This window comes from Doryrhamphus excisus, chromosome 14, assembly GCF_030265055.1.
Source record: "Doryrhamphus excisus isolate RoL2022-K1 chromosome 14, RoL_Dexc_1.0, whole genome shotgun sequence".
Classification (NCBI taxonomy): Eukaryota; Metazoa; Chordata; class Actinopteri; order Syngnathiformes; family Syngnathidae; genus Doryrhamphus; species Doryrhamphus excisus.
Window position 1 is genome coordinate 11,810,060 of NC_080479.1, and position 25,026 is coordinate 11,835,085.

The 25,026-nt window shown below is 40.1% G+C and overlaps 1 protein-coding gene across 20 annotated transcripts in view; it reads right to left on the bottom strand.

Annotated features, from left to right (window-relative positions):
* Positions 1-4,088: 4,088 nt before the first annotated feature.
* adgrb2 (adhesion G protein-coupled receptor B2) overlaps positions 4,089-25,026 on the bottom strand; it is a 362,204-nt gene continuing 341,266 nt past the window's right edge. For 6 of the 20 annotated variants that reach the window (XM_058047718.1, XM_058047717.1, XM_058047719.1 and 3 more), the window contains 5 exons: positions 24,027-24,728; positions 21,592-21,627; positions 20,184-20,297; positions 8,985-9,038; positions 4,091-6,877 (listed from right to left, as the gene is read on the bottom strand). In XM_058047718.1, coding sequence (XP_057903701.1) covers positions 6,701-6,877; positions 8,985-9,038; positions 20,184-20,297; positions 21,592-21,627; positions 24,027-24,728 — 1,083 coding nt within the window. In that variant the 3' untranslated portion in view covers positions 4,091-6,700. Of the gene's footprint in view, positions 6,878-6,971; positions 7,027-8,984; positions 9,039-12,474; positions 12,527-20,183; positions 20,298-21,591; positions 21,628-24,026; positions 24,729-25,026 lie in introns of all 20 variants that reach the window. The other 14 variants (XM_058047727.1, XM_058047728.1, XM_058047721.1 and 11 more) reach the window with 14 other exon arrangements.

A 25,026-nucleotide genomic window follows, 5' to 3' on the forward strand; every position in this document is an offset into this window, starting at 1 on the left:
AAGTTGTATGACAACCCCATCAGGAGTGTAGTGCATCAACTGTGACTTTTCGCCCACTTGGTCCCTCTGGTCAGTTTTTAGTGTTGAAGGAAGTAGTTTAGTAGTAGTGTGTTTACATGTGCGGATGACGATTGCTGCGACGCGAGAGACCTTAAGTGAGAGCACTGTGAAACACATACACAACGATAGACAGGCGGCAGGGTGCAGTGATACCAAGGGAGAGAAAATAACAGAGCGATTGTGAGGTGTGACTTTTTTCTGTCAAATGGTTTGGTGATGTACGTGTATAACACATTTTCTTTTGAGAAGCAAAAGAAAACCCCACCAACTAGCTGGAACAACTCTGTTCAATATTAAAAAACTGTCCAGAAGTCATTATACAAAGTGTGTGTGTGTGTGTGTGGGGGGGGGGGGGGGGGGGGGGGGGGTCGCTGATGATTGCTGATGGGGATGTTATACAACTTAATGGGAAAAAAAAAAGTCTGAACTATACCTTTAATTATTTGTTTGCTTAGTTTTTATTTTGCTTGTCAGCAACCTTGGAAATGCTGACTGGTGTATCTTAAAAGGTAGCCGTGAGTGATTTCTTTAAAAGCAAAAAAACATGCTTTTCAGGATATAATTTTTTCACCCTGAAAAAAGTTTTTACAAAATAAAAAAAAAAAATTTAAATACCAAAGCCCGCCTCCTTTGATTGTAGATTGTATGTAGCGTTAAATGGAAAAAGTTTGGGCACCCCTGTCTTGGGTAATTTTAAGACCAGTTTAAAAATGTAATTGAATTTTTTTGGAGTAAGCAATTTATCGAGTGTTCATCCGTTGATCAAACGTTCATGTTCAGACCACAACTAAAAAAAAAACAAAACCTGTACACCCCCAAAATAGCAATAAAATGTTCCAAAAAAGATTCAGTAATGAGCAGCTGCGCTCTTTTTTTCAATTACCTCAAAAAATGGTTTGGGCGTACTTGATGCCAGTGTTTCCAAGAGTGGGAATAGACCTACAAGTGGTGAAGATGACTTCACGGAGGCCAATCATCCCCACGTCAATTGGATTCAGATCATGAGAAGACGCAGCATGGTCCTCTAGAAGAAGTCCTTTTTCCGGCAGGCATTGTGAATTTGCAGCATTGTCCTGTTGAAAAAGCCAGGCATTACCACACAGATGAGGGCCTTCAGTCATGAGGGTTGCCCCTTGCTCACATCTCCTCCACGTAGACAGCTTCCATTTGACACATATTGACGCCCCTGCACAACATGAAGCTCCGTCATGATCATGGTGCCGTGTCAAAAACATCTCCAGTTGGATCCCGTTGTCATGCCAGTCACTTTGGGCTTTATCCAGAACATCAAAGGTTACAATTTTTGAAAAAGATGAAGCCTTTGAAGATGTTTTTTCTCCTTAAAACCCTTCTCTCGTCGATTCTGTCTTATGGTTTTTGGATTGCACTCGGCACCAATAACCTTCATTTGGGTTGAGGATCGTCTTGTATCTTGACGGACAACCAATCGGATCCTGACCTTTTTGGGGTCTACCACTTGCCTTCTTTTTTTCAAATTCATTAACCATCTGGATCTTTTAAGAAGTTTAAAATGTCTTACTGAGAGAGGCCTTGCTTATGCAGTTCAACAATCCTACCGTGTTCCAAGAGAGAAACTTTTCTCATTTCAGTTTGTCAAATGAATGATACTATTGTATTATGTAAACTAAGTATCCAAGATGGCTGAATAAACAAGTCAATCTAGTTATTGTCTGTGTAGACAGTGTAGTACAAGGCACAATTTTGGGAAAAAAATTCCCAATTATACAACGGGGTGCTCAAAGACAGTTTTCACAGTATACACATCTTTTGTCTATCCTCATCTGTCCACTCTTCACTTTGCCTGCCTGTGTTATTTGTCAACACATTTTCTCCTCAGGCTACTAGTGACACACCACTACCAAACTAATCACCCGCAGTTCCTGAGGGAAAAAAAACAACCAAGAGGCACTCTAATCACTGTGACTGTTCCTGCGAGATGTGAAAAGCCTCTCCTTGCTTTTACTCTGTCACCATGTATTTTGTCCTTGCGGGCTGGCCTCTCTTATTTTCTTCTCTTCTCTGACCTCTGCTGCATCCCTTGAGAAAGTTCCACTTGGTGGCCTCTCTCCAGGGCGACTGATGGCAGCACCACAGGCCGACTCATCCGCACTTAATTACACACGAGCACCCCCTCGGAGAGTGAAATACAGAGTGACTGACGCATGCACCCTCTTTCAGTCTTTCGTTGCATTGCCCGCTGACTGCATTATTAAAGACACTTGCTATTTTTTTCCATCTTACATAATTTGGGCGGATTTGGGAATTAGATCATTTTTTAATGAAAACAATAATTATTAAAAGGTACTGCATGGAAGCAGTAGGTTACCTCAAATCTCTCCCCAACCCTACAACCTGTTCCTCTTGCATTCTCTGATTGCTTCCAGTTAAGCTTCAGTGCTTCTGGGTAACAGAGCCCGTCACATTATGAGTAGCTGGATAGTGCAAATTATCCGCAGATGATCTTTGGACCTTGAGAGAGAGAGCAATTATTATATATATATATATATATATATATATATATATATATATATATATATATATATATATATAACTCTGAATATATATTTTAACTCTAAAAAGTACTGTGAAAATATTCCATGAAAATGAGTATTTTGTATCATATATTAAAAAAATAGATTTTTTTTCTACACAAAAGTGTAGAAAAAAAAGGTATGACAAAATTTGCATCCATACAAAGTGATTTAATTTGCTTGCAAAAATCCCATTTCTTGGTAGGCTGTAATTTGATAGGCTATTAAAAAGACCAAAAACACCCCGTCTTATATACTTATCCAACCATTCCATCCTTTCTGATGTGGACGCCCCAGCCGCAGCTTTCCCGCACTCATGCCATGCTATACTGTAGGCAATTATCTCAACACAATTATCGCGTTACTAACTTGTGTTGCCAGTTATTTAGACAATAACAGATCTGTATGATCTGTATGGAGTCTTTTTCACTGGACTGTTGATATAAACTGCTGTACTCTAATTCCACAGTATTGTCCCTTCAGAAGATATAATGAAATATGAGGGGGTTTGTCTGTGTAGCAGGTCATCCACAAAGTTTTAATCCAGGCAGATGAAGCATGTTAATGACCACTGTGGAATGAGACAATATTTGGGGGAAGACAATGAGTGTTCTCTGTTCAGAGAAGGCCTTTCCAGTTTGGTATAAATGGCTTTTTTCACAACACTTTCAAAGAAGCGGCCCTGCCTATCTAGAATTTGGATATTGTTGTTGTCAAAGGAATGTTCCTTCTTTTTGAGATGCTAATGAGCTGCTGGCTGTGGGCCTGAAATATGAGGTGGGTATTCACTTTGGTGAGATTCCGTATGTTATAAACAAAGGCGATTCTTGCAAGAAACCTTGCAGTTACTTTCAACTGATAAAACACGAGGTCTCACACAGCAGATCACTTTGAAATTCTTATTTCAACATGCTTTCTACTTAAATTACCATGGCAACAAGGTGCATGGATGGTTCATTGTGTTTTTCTGATATGCCTAAAACTGATTTTTTCATGCTTTTGATATTTCACCTGCATGGTGTGTGTGGCATCAGACACATAGTGACAGTAACCTTCATCAAAGCTCTGAGAAGGTCGAGTGAATGTCACTTTAAGCGTGGCAACTTGGGGCCAAACCTCTTTTTTGTTCCTCTGAGAGGAAAGCAAAATGAAGAGTTGCCTATCTGCTGTTTGGCTTAAAAGGTTAGAGGAGCTGCACTCTCGTCTCAACCATCTGCGCTGTGCTGCACTACGACCACATTAGGGATTCTTTAAACAGATGGTTTGAGGGCTGCGTTGGAAAATGTCAGGACAAATCTCCATCCTCTTAATTACTGTTTTGAGCCTCCCCTATTCTTAATCTGCATTCACTAAAACCAATGGGAGTTTTGAGGGGGAACTTTTCAAACCTCCACCCCATCATTCTCAGTAGACACTCAGATTAATGAAAGCCAAAAGTAAGTGAGCCATGTATTGAATCCATCCTGCACTTTGACACTTCCTCTCTGTCCGTGTGTGGAGGACCAACGTGCTCATGTAGCAACAGCAGGAAACAAGTCACCCCCTTGTATCGACCCAAGTATGAGTGCTGAATGTCAAGCAGGGAGTCTCACGTGTACCTTTTGCTTCACCTTCACCTTGCAGCCTGAAAACCCATGCTGCTCCCTTCCTTCGCGAGGCCATTATAGAAGTTGGGATCATATACTGTAGATACACGTGGAAGGAGAAATTACATGGCCTGAGAGTGCACATTAAGATTTCATGCATTGTGCATTAGCTTGACACTGGGCTGAGGGAAAATAAAAATATGCAACAAAGGGTGTTTCAGGATAGAGTCCATGCTAATGTAGGAACAAGAAGATTAGAATAGCACTTAACACTTATCACTTAAAAGTGATGATAATTCTAGAAGCCCATGACTGAACATCGGTACAGTTCAGGCATTGATGCTACTTACTTTCAGCACAACAGGGCTGGAAAAGTGAGTGACCCGGCAGTCCCTTTCACACAGGAGTTATATTGGCTCTGCTACTTCCCCCGAAGGTGGAATTGGGTCCAAATGTGTCCAAATCCCTGTTCTGTGACAGTTTATACAGACTGGTGAACTGGAAAAAAGGTCAAAACATGGCTTCAACGGTTCATCGACTTTTATCAAATAGTGTTTTCAAGTACTTCTTAGTCACATTCATTCATTTTTATTAACTGAAAAAACATTTGTGGTCTTACCTTTTATCTGTATATAAAGTGCATGCGCCCTGACCTTCTCCACGAAAGGTTCTGATCCTTTGTTGTAAAAGTCCGATCACCTTCGAATGAGCCTGGATATACGTATAATCCTCCATCTTGGTAGTCAAAGTCATTCATTCAGCAGAGCATAAAAAATATCTTTAATGCATTTCTCCTCTCCAGCTGGAGCTGGTGCTGACAAAAAAATGCTAGCTTCTATTTCCTCTCTATGGAAAAACGGCAGTGACAAGCACCATTCCGCTCACACACACTTACATTCAACACTGAAGATATGACATGGGCTGTAGAAAGTCATGATGTATAAGAAATGTTTCTGCAATGTTATTTCATTGGCGACATACTGACAAATAGACACTGGCAGGCACCAAGTTCCATCTCAGTGGAATCCCTGAGGGCACTCAGATAATGGGCTGGGCTTATGCACTAAACTGAGATGAGATGCATGCGGCAGTCTCATCGTAGGTTTCTGCCCTGTGTTTGACCAGGAAATGTGAAGAATCAGAGATTTTTGTACTGGTTCATACATGGAAACAAACTGTACCTCATATTAACAATGTCACTAACAGTCAAGTCAAATCTTGCCAAGTAACAAAAGTTGTATTGTTCCTTTGGCCATGAACCATGAAGTTGTTGGGTAGTTCTAAGAAACTGAATAAGAAAATGCAAATGAGAACTTCCATAGTGGAGGTAAAAGTACTATAGACAATAAAGGGATCATACGTTTGCCTTTACATACTCCATTAGGCTGATGCACATTCAGATACAGATGTGAAGAAGCTTTTATGTTCAAGAAAAAAGGGGGTGGGAACTATTATAATCCTTGCTTTTTCCTAATGGATGGATGGCATGTGAGACATGTATTATCTGAGCCAGCAAGCTCGTATTAATCTGCAGTATGTGTCCTAAATTACATTTTTTTTTCTCAGGGAGTTCCACATGGGTTAATTCTCACAGGAAATGAAACTACAAAAAATAATAATGAAAAGTAGCAAATGCGTGTGAAAAATAGCTTAATTCCGCCCGAACGGTTCGACCACAGAACACAACTCGCTTGGTGGTTTGTTTCAATCATTTTTCATTAAAAGTTTCAAACCATATGGGAGGACTTTTTTTTTTTAATTAAGCCATAGAAAATACACAAAATGTGGAATACAATGTTAAACACTGCGGATGTGTGAGGGGGTGTCTAGATGGGAAATTTTTGAACTGGAACCTGAATAAGAGGATGGCACATATTAGTGAGCAGCTTATTCCCCAGCCCCCATCGCCCCCCCCCCTCCAACCCAACCAAATGATTAAAAAAAAAAGAAAGACGACACGTAATAGAAACATAAGAAAAAAAAGAGAAAACACTGAGAAGTTCAATGTATCATCCATTAGAGGGGTCGAGGGAATAAATGAAAGCAAAGTGCTTAGAGGGGGTGGCAAACAGTGTGACATTTCCGCCCCCCTCCCCTTGCTATAAAAAGACTGGTGCAGAAAGTCTCTTTTGTTTTTTTCCCCCCTCACCTCTGCAAATCATCAAACTTTTTTTTTTTTGTAATTTTTTGTAGTCCGCAATAAACATTTTCTCGGAAATACATAAGTTTCTTCATTGACTTAAAAATGGTCTCCATCAGTCACAGACGTGTCAAGTTTCTGTTCTTTCTTTTGAATAGTCTCTGTGAAAATATAGTTTAGAACAGTGTTCTCTTCATGTCTGTCCACAGCAGCAGTAAACAAAGTGAGCCTGGGGGGTTTCCGACAGGTCATGTTGTGTGCATGTGTGTAAGCTCTTTTCAAGTGTGTGAAGTAAAGTAAATCTCTGCAGAAGTCCGGTGTCTTTATACGTATATGTGTGTGTACATGGGGGGTGTTTCATTTCACACTTCAGTCTGGAAGTCACCCTCAGATGAGTCTGGTGTGTTTGCAGAGGATGAGTCCCAGTTCTTATTGTGCAGCTCCATGCGGTCTTTCTGCTCCCCCGGCACGATGGACAGCTCAGGGGTCATGGTCTTGAAGCTGTCCCACGATGTTTGGTCGTCCGGGGTTGACTTATCCTGAAGGGGACAAAAACAAAGAGCGGCATGTAAGGTAATGTCACAAATAATAGAACGAGATGGATGTGTGTAGTATCTGGGGAGAGAACCTCACATTTTGGACCACTTTTATCTGGATTATTAAAAGCAATGACAGTGCTGAAAAAAGGCTGACAAGGAAGGAACAAAAACATTTCATTGATCAAAATTTCATACACAACATCTGTTTAGTCACATTTATTTGGAAAGGAAAACCAAGCGGGCAACTATCCAGCCTCCCTTGAGACTTAAGACCCCCTCAAAGGCACCACTGTGTGAGATATAAATAGTGTCTGTAATTTAAATCCCAGAGTGGATGAAATTTGTAATTATAAACAATATTTTTCTTAGTAGTGACAAAAAACGCATGAATAACTACAGCAGGGGCCCATTTAGGGTTTGCGGCTGTTTGAAAAATAAGAGGTAGGAAGGAATCACCAACTTGAGCCAAATATAGGACAGAAGAAAAGTTGTCCAGAGACATGCCAACCAACAGACTAGGTGTTTTCTTTCTGTTCTAGATTTTTCGCAAAACGGGTCTTGGAAAAGAAGGGTTGCCTTATATCCAGGAGCTCATTTTCCGAAAGACTCCTCCGGTTCCGTTCCCATAGTGAACAGGACAGGACTTCATTCATTGCACATGCCATCCAGATCTATTCACAACATTATCCTCCCTTGTATAAAGTGTAAATTGACTTGTACTTATTTATATTTTTAACAAACTTTGTAAATATGCAAATCTTGTCTATCGTATATTCTTTTATTTGATTCATATTGCAATGCATTTTATTTTAGAGCCATTTCTCATTCTTCTGCAATTTAATCTACTGTAAATTTCCCTCGCGTCTCAATAAATCTGTCTAGGTCGTCTTACATTTGGGTCAATACAGTATTTGTCATCATTAATTGCAATATATATTCGGGTAACTGTTGCCTACAAATGTGATGACTCTACCAATGATGATATATTTTCATTTTTTCATTGTAAGCTAACGCAAAAGCTAGTGGCACACCATTTGAGTAATCGCAGCACTGCTTTGATTCAATGCCTGCAGAAAAGGGAAGTGTGTACATTGTGGCAACATACAGTACACACCGCTTTCTCTGACGTTGTTCCATATCAGAATTTCTTAAAAAAACAACAATATGCATAATTGTTGTCAATAGGTGACCTTCCCACTTTTCATACTACTTATCGTGTAAGCGCCTCCTTTGCCACCCACTTCTCCCAGTCATGACCACTTTGTGGACAGATCACATCATGAAAGCCCCCAGGCTGTGGGTCTGTGATCACTGCATGTGGTCTGCACATGTGCCCACTTCCCTTCACACACATGTAAAATGCATGTGGCGGCATTACCAAAAGAAATAACGTTATGCATCACGTAAGGCCCATTATTCGAATGTCATTCGTTATCATGCAGAGATAATGACTTGCAGATTTGTGCTGTGTAGACGTGGGGGGCTGCTGTGGGATATGCTTCTTACTTAAAATGAGTATTTGTGATGATGGACCATGCAACAGAATACACTTTGAGCTGGATTTGCACGTGGAAAAATCACATGTTCATCTTTAAAGAACGTATCCAAGCATCAAACCTGTTCTTACACCTTTTAGCCCAATTATTCTCAGGAACATTTGCACAATTCACTCTTAATCCCATCATGTCACCTGAGACATAAAAAAAAAACAACTCACAGATCTGCAGTGACACAGAACTACACCTCCTGGCAGCGTGATGATGATCGCCAGAGCTCAAGGGGGCAATATCTGCCTTATTATCATTCTCACGGCGTCACATTCCGACAGTTGGCAAAATGAATACAAAAGGCATAATCTGGGAGCCAATTTGCATGCTAACTGCTGGCGAAGGAGCATTTTGTAATGCAGGGGTGTGCGTAATGCAGCAGTTAAGCCCCAACTCTATCCCCGGGAGAGAAGGCTAACGCGATTGTGTTGCTTCTGCATGTCTATCCGTTGCCTGTCGCCATCTATGCAGGCCTCTGTTCCTCCATGCCCAAAAGCGCCAGCTCATCCCATTTTTCCCCCCTTCCAATCTCCGTCTTTGCCAGAAACCCCTCTACTTACACTGGATGAGTTCTTTTCACCTCCAGCAGACGAAATGCTCCATCGCTTTTCCCTCTGTGGCGATGAAAAGGGAGGAGGCATACAAGGAGAGGCGACCAGAGGGAGGGGGGAAAAAAGTAGAAAGACAGAAGAGGAGGAAATCAAAGTCACTGACAACTCTGCCCAGGAATAAACAACATGTCCTTGCACCTTGTGCAGGTGAGCAAGCAGTTACGGCCCCATTGTTTCTCCCTGTCCTTTCATCTCTCTTTTGCCCGCATGTTGACACTCAAGCATGAATACAAACACAATGCCTTTCCATTTAAAATAGCATCTGAAAACAATAGAATAAAACACGTATGGAGTACTACACTACATCTTGCTAGTGTTTATATCTTAGAGTAAAATAAAACACAAAACAAGTACAGTATATTATGTAAATGTCTCATTCATAAATAGCCAGGGCTGCCCTATTTTTTTCCACCAATGGTAAAAGTCTACAAAAATTATAGAATGCAAGGGCCACTTTGATTTGTTTTGTAAAGCAACATAAAGATTCTACTAAGAAATGATGCTACTGAAATGAAATTATATTTCCTCATAATAGTAAGAGTTTATTTCTAAAATCGTAGGTAAAATACATTTACACTTTATTCTTGTAAGATTTCTGCTGTTTTTTCCAAATCTGATGCTGTTCTTTTCCAAATAGTTTAACTTCTATTTTTATATATTTGTATTTTTACTAGAATATTGTAATATAACTTAATATATATAATATATATATAGTTATAGTTATAATATAACCGCAACTTAGTTTACTCCAAAAATTACAACTTGTTGTCTCATATTAACTTAAAACATTTTTTCTTTAATATTTCATAATTTGTTACAAAAATGATGTTATATAATATGATAGTCTCGTGAAATAACTACTTTATCTTCACAGTAAAAATTACTGCTGTTTTATGATTTTTGGTTGTCAGTTTTAGTTTTCTTATTAAATAATATTTTTAGAAAGTGTCGTTTCATTGCAAGGTGGGAACATTTGGTGATGTTCCTGTTTTTGTCAATTTACAATGCATGCATCTCAATTAGTCAATCCATGAGATCTGCAACTGAGGTTGTACAATTTGGTGCTGATTCAAATGTTTTGCCAATTTATTGCAAAAACAACTACAATAGTGACCTTTGCTAAACCAGGATGATTGACATTTGTCTGATAAATACTAAAGTGGTCATTTATGCCAGTGTTTTACTCTGAGTTCCCACTACATATAATCATCCCGATTGATGCTTCAAAATATTTTTTTTTACTTTCGGTGACAATTTATGAACACTACTCATCGTCATCTTGTCTGAAAATATCACTGTACTGTCACTGTATTAGGCTTCCTCCTCGTCTAAAAGCCCACTTCCTTCTGATTGGCCAATTTGTAGAAGCCTTCCCGGCTGTACTTAAAAGCACGTTGTGAGGCAGATAAACCAAAGACACCCAGGTCTTGCTAATTAATCTTTAGAATACACTATTGTCTGTAGTACCATATTGACCTAAAGATAAGATGCAATTTTTCCCATAGAATAATTTTCCAGAAAAAAAGTCACAAAATGACTTCTTCATTTGGATCCTTTTGAATCGGCGCTTGTCTTTCTGTATGCTTCTCTGGTTATGCAATATAGCAAACAACAGAGGGCTCTGATTTTAATTTTAATATAATGGTCTCATATTGTGGGTCATCTTTTATGCAATTGAACCTTGGTGAGCGCTCTTGATGCATTCCAGAGGTCCAGACTCAATACATTTTTCCCATAAGAAACCATGTAAATCCAATTACAGCAATTTCAAGTGGATAAGCTGCTCCTGTTTCTTAAACTTTGAATCCTGCGTTTTATACAGTGGTGCAGCATTTTATTGGCTAATCTTGAGACATCTCCTTTACTTCAGAAATACTACTAATCATTTAATTCGGTATCGGAGGTCAGAAACGGCAGCTCTTTCTTTGGCAGGAGCCAATCACAAGCAATCAGTGCACTCACTACGAGTTTAGTCAATCCATTAGAAATGGCAGGTCATTACTCAGTAGAACAGTCTGACTCACGGTGTCATCGTACAAAGAACGGTAAACTCATCACACAGTACCTTAACACTTAAAAGGTAGCTAGAAAATATACAAGTATCAATCCGAGTTTAAATTAAATCAATAAAAAATCCCATAATGCATTTTGCACCACCAAAGCATTTCTATTGTGCCTGCCAATGACGTCAGCCTCCCTCTGGGCTCCTATGGCTCCCCATGATGGACAGAGGCAGCATTGCAGCACCCCGACAGCCATCCATCCATTTTCTACACTGCTTCCGGTTCCAGTTGTCCATAGCAAAGGCAACAAGGACGCTAACAGGAACATTATTTATTAATTACACAACAAGACACGGCATAATGTGCGCTAATCTGGGAATGGGCACAAGATTGTTGAGTCCATTTTCAACCAAACTGAAACATACGCTAGCCGAGGTGCCACTGTATTTGGGTCAATATTGTTTCTGTGCTTTTCAATGGCCAGTAATGATATTTACTGTTCATTTGAATGACAATTTCCTACCGGAGCAAAGCCAGCCTCGCCATCATAAAATGTTTAAGACACTGCATAATAATTCATGTGTTGTGTATCTGCTGCAGTTATCACAGGTTTGGAAAAATCTGAAAATCTATTTTGGCTACACTAACAAGGACAATGTTTCCATATTAAAAAATGAAGCAAATACAAAACACTTCTTGTGTTTGTTGTAGCTCTAATGGAAATGTCTGAATCATTTTCTGTCAAGTCTTGAAATCAATTGAATTCCTGAAGTGGTTAGATGCTAACATTCACTGGAGTGCAGTTCCCAGTGTCTTTTATTCATCTGATAGAAGCAGGTATCATAAATTAGAATATCAAAAGCAGTATTTTTAGGATCAGATTAATTGTTTCACTTCAGTCGTCAATGTTGGTTGACAGGTTGGACTCACTCAAGACTTTTCTTTTGGCTACCAGAATAAAAGGCTTTCTGTTTCCTTCTCATTACCATTCAAAGCGTCAGTCTTAAACTGAATAATTGATACCCAATAGCACCGCCTGTGTGAAATCCACTTCTGTAAAGGAGTTGCTCACCCGGGGATTCGTTCACAAGTAGCGCACCTCCACAACGTCAATCATCTTTTCCACACGAAGCACCATAAAAAGCCATGGAATGTATTAATATGGCAGCACAATAATTAGAGAGACAAATACAGGCCCAAGACTAGCATATAGGAGCTGATTTAAGCTAGTAGCTGACAAACTAGACTATTATCTACAAAGCAAGGCAGGGAAAGATGCTACTGCACAAACATCTAAAGGTCATCTTTCTGGAGAGGTCTGACAGTTTTTGGATGAGTAGGCCCACCCGATGTCAGTTGGAGTGTAGGGTGTGAATTAGTCTTTGTGAGATGATGTGGACAGAGGGTGTGTGATGGGTTAGTGGGTTAGACTTTACCTTTGTCGACTTGGATGCCCATGGCTCTGCTCACTGTCTGGCTACACTCAAACTGAGACGTGACCACACGCAACACAAAGACCCCCCATCAGCCAATAAAGGACATGAAGCGGGGAAAAAAGCAAAAGAAAAATCAATCAAGGCAAAATATAGCAAAGAAAAATCCACAGGGTGTGTTAGGATCATGTAAAACAAACTTAAATGATAGTAAGGCATGGTTACAAAATAATACAAACGCAGAGTGAGTGGATACCAGAATTCACATTTTTAGCAATAGCAGTCATGGCGATGGCAGCCTTTAGGCATTGTTTGCCGAAATGGGGTGCAACAAGGCTTTTCAAAAGGATCCAAATGAGGAGAATGTAGGGCGAATAGATTCCATGAGTAAAACACAACGAACAAACAAGTAATTAGACGCACACACCCAGCCGAAGCCTGTGTAATAAGAGGTGATGTGATCCGCAACCAGCAACACTACACTAAAAACAGCACCCCCTATCAAAAAAACCCCAAAATAGTGAATCACATCGTTTTTTTAATTGTCCAAAAGACACAGAGTGAGCCAAAATGGGGGGGTCCAAACTTTTTCTACTGAGGGCTAACATACTGAAAAATGAAAGGATGCAAGGGCCACTTTGATATGTTGTAAAGCAACACATGTAGATATGCTATAAATGTATATGTATTTCACAAAAAAAACTGCATCTCAGCTTTATGCTGGAGGTGAAAAAGCCTATTACCAGAATTTTTGTTTATGACACTGCTTCTTTCATAATGTTACAACTTCAAAAATAACCATCCTGTTGCGTTAACATTTCTACTCTATGCTATTAAAATGGCCTTTTTACTCATAATGTTAGTTTATTCTTATAAAATTGCAACTTGTTTCCTTGTTAGAATGCAATTTTTCTTGTAATATTTTAACTTTATTCTTGTAAAATTTTTGCTGTGTTTCCCCCACTTATTGAACATATGAATTTTCCTCTTTTAATTATGATTTTACATTTTGACTTTATTGTACATTTTCCAGAACCTAATTTTCAGATTAAAGCTTTATTTGTTGTTTTGTTTCTCATATTACAACTTAATTTTTTTTTCTTTTCAGTTTCTTGATGTTTTTAAAAATATTTCCTCATAATATTCTTGTGAAATTTTGACTTTTTTCTTGCTAGATTATAACTTTGCCCTCTTAATAGTTTGACTTTATTCCTGTAAAATTACAGAAATTAAAAAAAAGGCTTTTATTTTAGTTTCCTTGTTACATTAAATTTTTAGAAGGCCAATAAAAACCAGCTGTGGGGTGCAAATGGCCCCCAGGCCGCACTTAGGACACCCCTAGTCTATATAAGGGCGTAAATATATAAGGAAGAAAAGGAGAACTCGCTTGATTGCTTGAATGTAAAATTAAAGCCCTTTCAGCTTAATGCCAGCAAATTGATTATGAGGGTTTTAAGTGCACACAAATTGGCTCTCCTTGAATCCACAGAAGAAGAAAAAAATGGTTCTTTGTCATTTGGAATGATCCATCTTCATTTTATATGAGACATGACCACAGCATACACATTACCCTAACTAAACGTCCCTTCAGTCGCCAAAAGCCATCAATTACAGTTGCCGTGGTTAAGTATAGATGCATAAAACCAGCACCCCGAGTTTGACCTCTTTTACGACACAGCATAATGGAAGAATCTCCCCTCCACAATACACGTCTGTGCTTACGATGGCCTCCGCATTGGGATTTCATGTCCCATCACTATCATACAAACTCAAATGCTGCTGTGCTAAAGCAGGAAAGAACATAAAAAAGTTTCTCTTGTCTCTGCCTCTAACCATTTGCATTCTGCACTGCCACGCTGCATCTATCTGCAGAGGGAAGCCAAGCACACTTCATTTAATCAAGAACACAGCGGGCGACAGGAGGGAAATATACACCTTTTCAGAGACACAAAATGCCTCAGCCATTCCATTATGCAGGGCAAACGCTTCCTCTCACACACAGCATCTATCCCACACAAGTACGGCATCATTGGGCACCACATGCAAATAGGTTATGACCCCTCCAAACCCTGTAGAGACAATAAGGGCTACTCTGGTTAGGATCGCCGAAATGCGCTTCTAAACAACATTGCCTGTGTAATTCCATGCTGTGTATCCTGTCTCTCACTAACCTCTCTGACTCCATGTGTATGCTTTCTCCATTATGGATGGCACAGTTAAAATGCACTCCATGCCTCTGTGAGCACATGGGCCACAGAAGCATCCGCTGTACTCAAAACAATGCCATTTACTTGTGATCGTCCACATGCAAAACTAAGTGAACACGATGTTCACTTGTAATATAGCATGATTTAAATGAGCTATTGAACCCCCACTGTAATAAAGAATTATATTTTTTGCATGTTTTCAAACTTGAAAGTACCTTATATGCGCGAGAGTAACTCCATTCACATTGAATAAGCTGGTTTTAACAAAGAAAAGCTGTTTCTTTTCAACTTCAAATATTTACGGATGTTTGTGCCACATAGTGCAGTTTTCAAGAATGTACCCTTAATTGGATTCTTAATTGTAAATTTATTCAAAAGGCGAAACTATCTGACTTGTTGATAGCAGGAGAACATGCCAGTTTAGTTGATATTGGTTGCTTGGTTGTTTTTTTCCCATTTGACAGAAAAATAGGCATAATGTGTTCATTCATTACACAGGATATGATTTGACATAAGTGTCAGGAAAGAGCTGCTGCCAATATCAATATTGGTAATGGATTGCTTGCCATATTGGCATTTCTAATGATTATTAAACAGGTATGACCTAAACTAATCTCCTGACTGATTTCATGTTAACCCCTTAGTGATGGTAATGGTTTTATTTCATTTGAACATGCATCAGATTACAATTGAGTGCATCACATAATCAGTTCACAGTTCCACATGTCCAAAAGGAGTAGGAAGAAGCAAAGCTTATTAAATCCTACCCCTCTATCTGGTACTTTTACAATCAGTAACCTTTACATAGTCACCGTGTAGATCCATTCTCAAATATTTCCTTCCCAATAAAGTGCTAAGAGGAGTTTTTTTCCCCATTATATGACTCATGCATGTATTATTAAAAATAAGGACTAGGACTTTGTTTACCCCTTTTTCTCTGAAACCACTGAGCTGAACAAAACAGCCCAAATGATTGATTTTCATCATTGGGGTCAATGGGGAGCCTTGTGACGAAGTGTCTTGTCTGCCTTCCTACAGGTTCTTTTCATTTCCACTAATTGAGCGTAACAGTGACTCATTACTGCACGGCCCTTAGCTATCTTTCTGGTAAATATTAGGATGAACCAAACAGACAGCAAAAAAAAAAAAAAAAGAAAAGCAAAACTGGAGAGATTGAAGATGTGTGATGGTACTTGTAATGCCCCCAGACTACGTTAAGCCCGGTGCACTTAGATGGAAAATTGGATAAGATGGGGAAGTGGAAATATGTGTCCACGCCTCAGTCTGTCTCTGTGGGAAATTTTCTGGTATCCACTCATCTCGTCCACAAAGTCAGCACAAGGATCCAACCTTACCGCAAGAGGTAAAATGGATCAGGTCTCCTTAACCCCATAAGCCTTTGTGATATTTCAGACAGGCTCATCAGCACCTATACACATCACCTTGTGTTTAGCCCTGTTTGCTGCCAATGGCCTAGTTTATGACCGGAATATAACACTTTATGAGGTGATTATGTGCCTGTTTGAATGGGTCATTGTTTTTATGATTTATTGCTAAGTTATAGTGGTTAGGAGGCTTTAATTCAGGCTTGAGAAACGACTCAAAGGCTTCGTGGTTTGGTCACACCATGCAGAAAAAAGCCACAGAAATAAAACAGAGCAACAACGATATTCTAGGATTGTAAGTGATTTTTTCCCCCAGCATCAGAATGTATTTTCACAAATAGTGGCCATCCTGTGTATTAGTCACTGTGTGTGATTCCCACGGCATATAAACACTCCTCTCAAATAGACCTGTCCTTCAATGCTAATCCTAATGCTAACAGCAGCACCTACCGAAGGATATAATCATGTCTCCATCCAGATATTATTATTGCACAGCATTAAAAATGATCTTATTTTATTTGGAAATGGTGATTTGGTGCAAAATTTGCGTTCTTTGTGCCATTTGTTCCACACAACATTGTGGAGAGATCAACAGTGTGTTGCCATGATTAGCCGCTAAATCGCATGTAGAGAATATTGAAATCATTGCCACAACCTGTCACATGGCAAAGGAAGGAGGCGATTAAAGTTAATATGAAATGATCATATCATTACTTATGCTGTAATTGTGTCTTTTCTTGTAAAAAATCTGCACATTTAAGCAAATTGTACATATTTGTTGCCTATATTAAACAAATCAATATCAATCAAATCAATGCAATACAAATAAAAGGCATTCACAAGACACATTTAAAGATATTGCAACATGTACCGTTCTACACTGATCAATAGGTGTCAGTAATGTTACTTTACTGTCACCGGAGCAACATGCTTTTGTTGCAGGTTTTGAATTATTTCACACTACTGGAACCATTTCATGATTATGAACAAAGGATTACTGTAAATACAAACCCCTGGCCATTACTTGTGGAAATATGGGGTATATTTGCATAGAAGGTGATAAGAGGAAGCCACACATATTTTCTAGACATTAAAATCAGAATCACAAGGGCACGATGCTGTGACACGCACACTACTGGGAAAGCATGTATACATCTATAAGCACTTCACTATGAGACAAGTCACATGTATATTTACAGTATTTTGATACCCTTCACAACTTTTGACAATGGAAATGCACAAGCAGTGTACTCAACTGCATTTTTAAGAGGTTGGTGAAAGATACACGGTACGCCCAGTGACAAACTATGAAATGGGGTGAACTGCGACCACCAACAAGATCTACTGTAGAGTGACTTAGGGGGGGGGGGGGGGGGGGGGCTCTACTGTACAAGGTTTATGCAGGGTTTTAGCGTGTCTTACGTTGACTTTCTTTGTAAACCAGTGACGCTCTGCGCACGAGCGACGGCTCTGTATTGTGCCTTGGCGGAGGGGGAGGGGGAACCTGTTATAGAGAAGGTTAGAAGGGTGTTTAGGTTGTTCTTACAGTACTGTTTAAAGAGGCACAGAGAGTCAGGGGGGGTCACCTCTGAAGTTTTTACCTGCAGTATCTAATCATGAGAAAGGGAGAGAGAGAGTCCTGCAACATGAGCTTTAAAAGATAATAAATGAACCCTCTAATATTAAGGAGGAATTTCAACTTTTATGGTGTGTTAGGTGTCCATCAGCGAAGAGTTAGCCTGCAATGCAATGCAATTATATCCCCCGCTAAATCGCACGTAGAGAATATTGAAATCATTGACACGACCTGTCACATGGCAAAGGAAGGAGGCGATTAAAGTTAATATTAAATGATTATATCATTACTCATGCTGTAATTGTGTCTTAAACTGAGATGACACACAGCTCTCAGACAAAAGGCAGACGAACACAACAAACAACACAGATCCCAACAAACACACGGGCAATCTACTCCATGTACAGACACACACGCTTCTCATCGCCGTAATTACTGTATAGTCAGCATGTCCGTGTCTAGGGGTGACTCTCCGAATGAGTTGTTGACAACGGCAGAGATAAATTCAAGCTGGGTCCTGTCAAAGGCCTGACACTGATAGCATTAGCCATGTAATTATTCACAGTTAAGTGAACTGCCCACTTTCTTTTACCATAATGGATATAGATGAGTATGCTATATGTACGTATGTATAGTATGCAATAGTATAGTATGCTTTCATTTCCTGATTAATACGGCATCACCCATCGATAAAACAGTCAGTGAGCAATGCATAAATGGACACAAAAAGAAGTTGATTTTTTGCAGAGAATATGAAAATAAATGCCTTAAATCTCAACAAGCTTTGAAATTATAGTATGATATCCTGTAAAAACTACATTCTCGATTTAGATTCTTGTCATAACAGTTGAAATGAGGGTGCTAACCAAAGTTCTTGGATTAAATGTCTGTTTTTTAACTTCATAATTTTTAAAAAGGCTATTAATAACCACTAGTATCAAAGTATCAAACTGTTGAACATGAATATAAATAGAAGACTCTTTATATAGGAGTACACGTTTGCAAATCATTTGTATTTTTAAAAAGCTTCTGAAAAAAATGATGGCACATACCCTGTTATCTTATGATGCAAAATATTGTTTTGATATTGAATGTGGCGTTCACTTGTGAGCTGAAGCGAACTGAATTACATTAAAGTTCCTTTTAACCGAACCAAAGTAAGTGTGAATGCAACCACAGTTGTACAAGAAACATCTTGTTTTTGTAACCTAAATGCATTTTACTAAGAACATGCTGTCTGCAAATGAACCTGCTAATATATGACTCTTGTTTCTGGTAGCAGCCTGCCATTTTTCTTGTCCTTTATTTGCTCGACAATAACAAATGGCTGGTAGGACCGTCTTTATCAAGATGTTGAACATATCAGAGAGTGAAGGAAAAGGCGCCGTGTTTCCTTGTGTGGCTGCATGGCATAGCCAATATGAGATCTGTCAGCCTCCATTGCTCCACCGGTGGTGCAAAATGAATGTGAAGCAGCCCCGGGAAAGTACACCTATGGAGAGCTGAGCCTGAGTCTCCATCGGCTGCGCCCTCCACAGATGAGAGGAGAGTGAGCATGCATGTTTAATTCTTAATGAAACTGTCCCTCTGAAGGTTAGCGCGGAGTGAGCCGGCACTGGCTTTCATCTGCTGCTAATGGTCTTTTAATGAGTCAAAGACACCTCGGTATTGTGCGCTCATCGTTGCCCACCCGAGAGGACCCCTGTGCACGCACACACACACGCAAAATACACCAACAATGGATTCTATTACAGACACATTAACTAATTGGACACAGAGACAAAACGACTTTGGTAAAAGGCACATGTGTTGTCTTCTCTATCAGAATGAATGTGCAAAGGGAGTTTAAATTGAACTCTCGTTATATTCCTGAACAAATTATTAAATATTTTGAGCAGTGTTAACCACAAGGAGAAATTAATTCAGTTCAAGCCAATTATAGTTGGTGCAAGTGGGATTTAAAAAACTTTTATCTTTGAGATTGTTAGCTTGTGCTAAGGAGTGTAGGCATGCATTAATAATAGAAATTAATAGTATACTGTATATACACAGTGTCTTACTTAGCGCAAATATTATGCTGTTTTCTTGGAAGAAATGCACCATCATGCAGGCATCTGACCGTATTGACCCAAATTTAATTGGGTACTTTCCCTGAGAAAAAATTGGGTTGTCAAGGTTTCTACATGCAAACCAGCAGGTGGCGCCTAACTGGTCTCTCTCGTGAAAAGACCTGGAAGGATGTAGCCGTAATTAAGATTCTAGGTGTAAAAGGTGGTCAAGTTTCAACAGGGGATTTGTGATGCTAATTTTAAGATATGTTGATCAATGATGCGGTCAAACAACAACAACGGATCTCCTATCCTATATTTTGGGTTGTCTCATATGTAGATCAATATGGCAGCACATTTTATGTATTAAAATCAAACTAACCACCGAAAAGGGCTCCGTATGGGGTTGTGACTAAGTGCAGGACTAGGGGGTGTGTGGTTGGATTAGTGCAAAAGGGGGTGATCCCATCCTGCTTTTTAGGCAGGCGAGTCTTACCTTGACTGTGGACATGGCTGGGTCCCTGCTATACCTGTCTATGGTGTGGAACTTGGAAGAGTGGTTGAGCTCATGGTACAGCTCAGAGTGTCTTTTGCGAGTGTGCATCACTTTCTGGAAGGGAAGAAAGGAAGGGGGACACCAAAATGAACCAAAGAGAAAACAAAATAATAATGAATCGGTGGGGAAAAAGGGGGAAGGTGGGTGACTGGGGTGGGGGCAGGCATGAGGGTTTGGTTGGGGAGGAAGTGGGCACAAGGCTGAGGGGGCTGCAGTGATGCCAGTCGTGAAAGGGGTTAAAGATGGCTGTTGCCCTTACCTCTTCAATGGTCTTAAAGTGTTTGGCGGGGTGACTTTAGGTAAGTGAATGCTGGGCTCATATCATTGGGGTGGCTCCTTTGGCCTTTCATTCATCTCATTTAGTTTTTAATTGATTTTTTAATCTTGTCTCAGAAATGTTTAGTCCTTAAAATGAATGTATCGTAAATACTGTCAATGAAAAAAACAAAAACAAAATGGTGCCACTATTCCCTAACCTTGTTCATGCAACATCCAGTTGTGTCTCCACTGAAGTTGTCAGTTAGTAGCTTTCCACACACCATACACACTTGCTACAAAATTACATCTTCAAGATAAATTGTGAATTTCCAGTCTTAAAAACAGCAAACATTGGTAAAAATGTATGTTGCGATGAAGTTTATTGTTGATGGATAGTCTTGCAGCAATTGCAAGGACACTGAGTGCACTACTTGATGGCAACCAGCAGAGGCACTGTTGAGTCTTATCTTGTGCAACCTCTGAACAGCATTATTCTAGTCAACACAACACTACAAGGGCAACCGTACTTTAGCATCGCAATATCTTCTATACCAGGGTTGTCCAAATGTTTCCCACGAAGCGCCACATACCTTTTTGCAAATGAAAGGGAAGACTGGAGATTCACAAGAAACCCAGGCCATTCTAAAGAGAGCACAACTACACACAGACACACAGCCAAACCACGTTGTTCCAACAAAAATAACCAGCCAGTAAACTACACGCAGTGACCCAAAACTCAACTACGAGTGTTCATTCGCACGCATGAAACAATACTCTTGCTGTTTCTATAACCACGACCCCTACGACTATACATGGCAGCATAATTTCTCTTAATTGTACAAGACAGTAGGTTGTGTTTGCCATCATGTTGTCATTTATCACCACGGTAATTGGCTGAGGCAGAAATAAGGGCATTTGTTGGAGAAACAGCATACTACAAAGAGGCAGGTCTGACACCGTTATTTGCGCTCCATGCAGGGGAGGGGGTTAAGCGATGCTCCTGGATATGCACTACTCAATTCCTGGCAGAAGCAGAAAAAAAATAAAGCAAAGACAGGCAGATGGCAGGGTGTGACGTCCAAGAGCTTACCTCAAAGTCCAGCTCAGAGTACCGTACTCTTTTCCTCTGGAAGAGGAGGGGGGGTGAGGGGGAGAGAAGAAAGCATCAATGTCCGTCCCTCTGCTAGTATGGATCTGTCGCTCTGACTCTCACCTTGGTGTCATTTAGTTAAAGAGCTGAAACATTCGGGCTTCCCAGCATGTGACGAATATTCTTCCGGTTCACAAAAGAGAAAAGGCTAATTATTCTGTCTATTTCAGCATAATGAGATTAGTGAAGTCTAATAGCCCAGAATTAGCGAGCGGAATGATATTTTCCTCAGCTTACGCAGCCTCAAATACAACCAAAGTATCATCAGCATAAATCATTCTTTCAGCTATTTCCACAGAACTTGTAGGACTTAAAAGAAAGCTCCAGCAAACATACAAAAACATCTTTTTTAATCCTCTAATCGTGTTTAAACTCCTCCACTCTTCTCATCTCTACAGCTAAGTGCGGCGCACACCAAGCCACCAATTTAGCAGCTGTTTTCCAACTCATCTGGCCCTGACATTGAATGGCGCTGCGTTCCATCTCCCACTTTGAGCACGTGCTGTCTGCCAAATTTGCATTTGGCACCGAGCGCAGCTTCCTCCTGCAGTGAGTTAAAAGCTGTGTTTACTCTGTGAAAGGGCAGGGTTGCTGATCTAACGCAAAGGCAGCCAAGTTTTTTTTCTCCTTCCAAAGTAAAGAGTTAATCAAATCTACCAACATCCTACAGAAGAAACACTTACCTTCCACAATAGTCCTCCGATTGGATTTAGTTAGAAATACTGTAAGCATGCAAATGTACTGTATATTGCATTCTCACACAGGGATTCAGGAAAAACAATTTAAGGGTGTCACAGCAGCGGTGTCTAAAGTTTTTCCACCTAAGGCCACATACTGAAAAATTAAAGGATCAACACAAGCAGCACAAGTAGATATGCCAAGAGGTTACATTTGTTTCGCTAAAAATGTATTATAAATGTATTATCTTTTTTGTATTCAAGTTGTATTCTAATACTTCTTAATATTTGTCTTTATTATTGTAATATTACTGCTATTTTTTGTTTCAACTTTGCTCAATTATTATTTTTTTGTAATTCTTATTAAATATTTTCACTTCATTCTAGTAACATAACTTTTTCTGCAACCTAGTTTTTCAAAAATGACCGTTTTTAGTCTTTTTTCTTTATATATGCTACTAATATAATATTATTTTTTCTCATAATATTACAATGTTAGTTTTTAGTTAGATTACAACTTTTTTCTGCAAATATTTTAACAATATTCTTATACAATTACTGCTGATTTTTCCAGGTTTCTTTTTAAATTCTATTTTTAGAATGTGCCGTGGGACGCACTTTGGACACTCCAAACTCACTTACAGCAACAGTACACAAAACCATCACATTTATCACAGCAATTAGGCCTGGTATTCTTCGCACTTGATTTTGTCCAAAATCCTACTAAATTCTTGTGAGAACAAAACCAGACATAAAGTCAATCATAGAATATTATGGTGGAAGTAATGCACCATTATGACGATTAAGGTGGTAAGGGGGAGTGGGAACCACAGAATCATACAGTATAATAAAGAGAAAGGTGATCACAAAAAACACCTCGCTATTGGTTTCCAACGTAAGTTGATGCACTACACTTCTAGTGTTCAAATTTACATAACAATTAAATGAACTAATTGAGTAATAAAGTCTACGGTGACATTTCCATGTTTGGATTGCATGAGTGTGATGTAGAGCCCTACAAAGCAGGTGTGCTCAAGATGTTAAAATGGTTGAAATCTACAAAGTGAAACTTCTCCACTCAAAGGAAAAGTGTCCTTTTCATCTTATTAACCAGCCGTATGAGTCAGGATGATGAGTGTGAGTGAAGCGTTTCTATAACACTGTATGGGTGTAGATGTTTTAAACAGGATGTTTCTTTGGATTCTGACTCACTGAGACACTTAGGCACACCAAAATGCTGTCATCATCTTAAAAAAAGTAATATACAGCTCAGAGAGCTCAGAGAGAAAATTAGATCTTATTATATCATGCTATGTTATATTATAACTCGTATATATGCATTCGATGCAAGACGTACGTTAGCAAGCCTTGGTCCTTAAACCTTAAAAATTGGGCTGAATGTCAAGTAGACAGGGCAGGCTTTTGGCTCAATGGCTAGCGCTCCTAGATTCGAGTAGGGGGACACAAGGCTGGGTGAACCAGGTGGGTTACATATACAATAAATAGTAAATACTCCAGTGGATTTGTCAACGATTAAGCACCACTGTGACTCCTTCACCCCCTTTAACTTTGATTCCTCTCCTACCCCATAATTCCAACACTGCAATCCTACGTCCGACACCAAGAGTCAAGAGGAAGACATGGTTAAGAAGCCGGAGCTCCACTGGGAGCCCTTTGACCCCTCAGCATTTTACCCACCTCCAAGGATCCTGCAGAAAGGTTAGCGTTGGCATTGTTGCTGCCCAGGTTGCGCGGCAGGGTTCTGGTTCTCTCAACTGTGCTTCCCCCCGTGAGAATCTGTCTCACTGACGGCCTCTGTCCCGGCTTCAGCTGGAGTGAATGCCCGTGAGGGTGCATGTGAGCCCCGTGGGAGCGCACGAGTCCACCAGGAGCCATCATGTGGCTGTGGCTGTGCCCGTGGGGCAGCGTTTTGATTGTCCCGTATGAGCGGTTGAGGTTCATGCTGATGTTCATGTCACCCACGCTGGACGGCACAAAATCCGCTGGGTAGGCCTCGCTCTCGGCGGGATGGAGGGTCAACGGAGAGGGTGGAGGCGGGAAAGGGGGGTCCTCCACTGTGATGTTGAGAGGCTTGTCCTCACCTCCCATTCCCAGGCCGCCTCCTTGGGAGGACGGCGTTGGAGGCTTGATGCTGACTGTCCTTCGAGGTAAGACCATGTAGTCCCCCTCTCCTCCGCTGCCTCCTCCACCACCACTGCCCCCACTCCCGGCGCTTCCATCCTGGGAAGTGTTGGAGGATGCTGGTGGCCGAGCCCACCCGAGGCCACTCTCGGTGCACAGATAGATTGGGGCACCACAACGTTGCTGCTGTCTCTGCTGGTCCACGTTCACCTCCTTCTTCGTCTCGCTCAGCTCATTGAGACCTCCGAGGGGTGGAACCTTGTGGAAGTTAGACAAACATTTCACTTGAATTCAAAAGCATCGAGAGCGCATTTTTTCATTCTGTATTAATGCTGCCAGGCTTCCCAAAGTGGGAGACAAACTTTCCCTTTCATGTTTAACTAGATTTGAGTCAGTTCTACAGCCTCTGCGGCTATCTTTATAAGTGATTTTAGCATTTCTGAAACTTATTTGATGGCATACTTATCCACTACCAGAATTTATTGTCAGAGTGAGATTAATCTAACATGTCAATTGGAGAAAACTCTCAAATATTTATTTTGACTTTAATGCTTAA